This window comes from Sander vitreus, chromosome 20, assembly GCF_031162955.1.
Source record: "Sander vitreus isolate 19-12246 chromosome 20, sanVit1, whole genome shotgun sequence".
Lineage (NCBI taxonomy): Eukaryota > Metazoa > Chordata > Actinopteri > Perciformes > Percidae > Sander > Sander vitreus.
In genome coordinates this window covers 6683831-6688038 of record NC_135874.1, presented here as the reverse complement: position 1 = coordinate 6688038, position 4208 = coordinate 6683831, and the positions used below count along the sequence as shown (strand labels likewise).

At 36.5% G+C, this 4208-nt stretch overlaps 1 protein-coding gene across 2 annotated transcripts in view; it reads left to right on the top strand.

Annotated features, from left to right (window-relative positions):
• Positions 1 to 2958, top strand: part of pacs2 (phosphofurin acidic cluster sorting protein 2) — a 68462-nt gene extending 65504 nt beyond the window's left edge. For both annotated transcript variants that reach the window (XM_078277499.1, XM_078277498.1), the window contains one exon: positions 207 to 2958. In XM_078277499.1, coding sequence (XP_078133625.1) covers positions 207 to 325 — 119 coding nt within the window. In that variant the 3' untranslated portion in view covers positions 326 to 2958. The remainder of the gene's footprint in view (positions 1 to 206) is intronic.
• Positions 2959 to 4208: the final 1250 nt, after the last annotated feature.

Here is a 4208-nt window from a genome sequence, read left to right as displayed (position 1 = left end):
ATTCCGATAATTTAGAGACTAATCACCTAATTAAAAAAAAGAATCAACACATTAATTACGCGGCTCAATTGAAACCCCATTTAGAATGTGTGTTTAATATGCTGTCGGGATTGGGTTGTGTAGTTGGGTTGTTCAGGATAACATGAACTCCAGTAATGAATGTGTTACTATATAGTAATGTTTGTTTTGCGTCTCTTCCTCTGCAGTACTGATTGACGGCGTCGAATGGAACGACGTCAAGTTTTTCCAGCTGGCGGCACAGTGGTCCTCACACGTCAAACACTTCCCCATTGGGATCTTTGGACACACAAAAGGCCCTTACTAGCAGCACCTAAGAGACTGAAACACTGAGGAAAGCCCCCACCCCCCCGCCCTATCTTCCCTTTCCCCTGTGCCAACAGCTTTTAACCCCCTCCTCCCTACTTCCCCTTTGCACACTTCTTATATTCTGCTTTCTTAATTTAAGCTCCTGCTTTCACCTGTTGCATTTGTCCAATTATTTAATCTTTTGCGTGTTGTTTTTTTAATTTTCTATTTATGTAAAAATGTCTTGAGGCAAGGCTGCCAAGGGAATATTTCTTTACTCAGCTTTTTAAAAAGATAAAAAATCCTGCTGATGTTTTATAGACTTTTGAGGAAAAAACTAAAATAATAATCAGACATTACTTCTAATCTTTAACATATTGTACGAGTGCCCTGGTTTTACCCTCTTCCATCATATTTTAATTGAAATCGGTGAGGCTGGTTTTAATCATTTGGCCGCCACATTTAATCAAGAATATATATATATAATATAAAAAAAACAAAAACTGCTGCCTTGTAATGAAGTGGAGGAGGCTCATGTTATTTTTTAACCGTGATGAAGAAATTTGGGATTCTCAACTTCAGAGACTGTTGTCAATTGATCGTCTCAACCCTGAAGAAGAAAAAAGTTAATGCCCCCTGAGCTTTGGCTCTCTGCTCTCAATGAAGAAGTCTTATGTGCAATAGACTGAATACTGTGTGAATGTGATTCTGAAGAATAACCTGGCACTGATAGATTATACACCCTGCAGTTACCTTCCTTTCTTTACTTTGTCCTTCTGGTAAATTGGCTTGAGGTTTAACTCCAAAGTGAGACATATGAGAAAATAATCAAATAGAGTCAAGAAAATGATTAATAGCACAAAATGAACTGCTTTTTAGATTATGGTATGGACTGGAAGGAACACATTGACATTTTGGGTAATTTGCTTTCTTTCTGAGCGTTAGATGTGAGGATCAATACCACCCTAATTTCTGTACAGTAGTATGTGGCTAGAGCTGGCAGCTGGTTAGCCTAGCTTAGCATAAAGACTGGAAGCAGAGGGAAACAGGTAGCCTGGCTCTGTCCAAAGGTAATAAAATATGCTTACAAGCACCTCTAAAGCTCGTCAATTATGTCATTTGTGACTACAAAAACCGCAGTGTAAAAACACAACGTTGTGGTTTTACAGGGGGGGATTTACAGGAAATATTCTGGCACATAACCCCCAGAAAAACCACAACTTGTCATCTTATGGACTACACTACAGAATTTTTTTTGTTTTTTTTTACCCTATTTCCAGTCTTTATACGAAACTAAGCTAAGCTAATCGACTGCTGACAAACAGCTAGCCTGGCTCTGATCAAAAGTAACAAAATCCACCTACCAGCATCTGTGAAGCTCACTAATTAAACACATTATATCTCCTTTGTTTAATCCATACAAAAGCCAGAGTGTTAAACTGACAAGTTGTGGTTTTACACTGAGCCAGGCAAGCTGTTTTCCTGTTTCCAGTCTTTGTGCTAAGCTAAGCTAAGCTAAGGTAAGCTAATCAGCTGCTGGTTGTAGCTTCATGAGAGATCTTGTCATCTAACTGTCATTAAGAAAGCCTTTAAGCTCGTTTTTACAAAATGAACATTTGAAAAGAGTGGTTCCTCTGTAAAAAGCAACTAGCTTGTAGATTTTTTTCCCTACAATGTTTATTTTAGAAAGAACTTTGTCCTCAAGCCCCACACTCCTCGGAAACACTCCATATCTTTTGCTAAAAGCAAATGTTACTTTTGCCAAAGGAACACTCATCAACTGCAGCTCACTTATTACCTGTGTGGTATTATAGACGACTTCATAATGTAGAGGTGAATGTATTGACGGTACCTTAATGTAAAGCACTTTTAAATGTTTTTTCATTATAGCTTAGTGTGTGAAGCCTACCGGAGGAACCTGCAGGTACTATGGTTCACAGATGCACATAGACAGACACTGTGTCTGCCATTATATCTGAGCTCAACAACAGCACAAGCATTGGGGACACGGCATAGTGAATATGCAAAACGACCCAGGCGTCTGTATCTTCTCAGTGCTGTGAAATATCACTTTATGCTCTGTGTGAGGCCCTCCTTTTGGACTATTTAGACTTTAGTTTGATATTCTGTAAGGTTAGCTTACAATATGTATGTGATGTTAACATTTCTAAAATGTTATGTCAGTAGATTTTGCTCAATCTTTCGTTGACTGTTCAGCGTAAAACTAAAAAGTATTTTTGCTTGTTAGATTTGTTTCAGTAGCAGTTTCATCATAACCTTTGCCAATTTCTTGATAAGTGCCTAAATTGCTTAATTTTGACAAATCAACATAAATAATGTGTCCCTTGCTAACATGGTGCTGATTCTGGTCGTACAACAACAAAAATATCTCAGTATAATGTTCACTGGAGGGAGGGAAAATCACAGTTGGCTCTCAAGCACAGGTTTGAATCAATTAAAAGAAGACTACAGCCCATTTATGTTGAGCAGACATTTGTTTCTCTCTATAGAAAATGTTTTAGATGTTTTGGTTTTTAATGTTCATGTGTCAATGTCTCAGAGAAAGGCTTGTTGAAACTGAAAGTTCCCTTAAGACTACCACTGTAATCCCAAAATTTGGAGTAATAAAACTACTATACACACTAAAATGTACTTTTCTTTCCACGTGTGAGTTGTTAAGTTAAGCTCTGTTTCTTGCATGTGAATATAAAGGCAGAGATGTGATCTCCAGTTCTTTGAAGGCAACATAAGCATGTGTAAGCATGAACAACCAATAAAAAGTAATGTTTTAATAAAAACAATACTTTTCCTGAGGTTAGAAGAGAAAACGTATCAGTCATATCTCATGATCTTCATCAACAGAGCCGCTACTATAATTAAGGTCATGAATACACTTTGAACCTCCGCTTTTGAACCAAGTGTTCAGAAAAAAATGGATATTTGAGCATCTAAGATTCCATTAGGTACCAGTTACTTTACAAATTAAGATTTGTTACGTACAAAACATACAAGAGCTAATAAAACATGTTTTGTTATAAATTGAAAAAAAACAAAAACGATTATGGCAACTATTTTGAAGTCAATTTTAATGCAAAAACATTTCATGATCCAGCTGGACGATTTTGACTATTTGCTTCTTTTAATAACTTCAATTCATTTGTAATAGTTTTTGTACTATTAGTTGGACAAAAGAAAAATTATGAATGTGTCACTTTGGGCTCTGGGAGGCATTTCTCACTATTTTCAGAATGCTTACCAACCAATCAATCAATCAATTGAGAAATAAACTGATTAATCCATAATGTAAATAATCACTATTTGCAATCACTAGTAGGCTATATAAAATTGTTTAAAAAATGAGCTCCACCTCAGCCAACTACAACAATAAAATCCTGCTTTTACATTAATGCCTGAGTAGTAATACTCTAATAATATATATATAGTATAGTATAACAGTCACAGGGGCAATTCTTCTGAGTGTTTTTACTTTTACACTCCTTTTATTCCCCGCATGATTATACTTGGTCTACATACTTTAACACAAGTAAAAAATTTTAATGCAGGACTTTTACTTGTAAGTACGTATAGGCCTAGTAAGTAATTGTTTTTATTATTTTTTACAGTGTGATAATACTTTTACTTTAGTAAAGGATCTACATACTTCCACCACTGCCAGTTTTATACCACACACCATAAGTTTGCTTCAACCTAAATATGTGACTGGTGGTGTCAATTTAGGTACACTTTAGACCTCTGGTAGAAACTACTTGGCACGGGTTTAATGAAAGGTGAAACGTGAAATAAGAGCCTGTGGTTGTAAATGAAAGTGGAGTAACGTTAGGTCCTGGCTGGTGATGCTGAGTGACAGACAGGGGGAGAGAGAGATCCTCCACCGGAGCAGG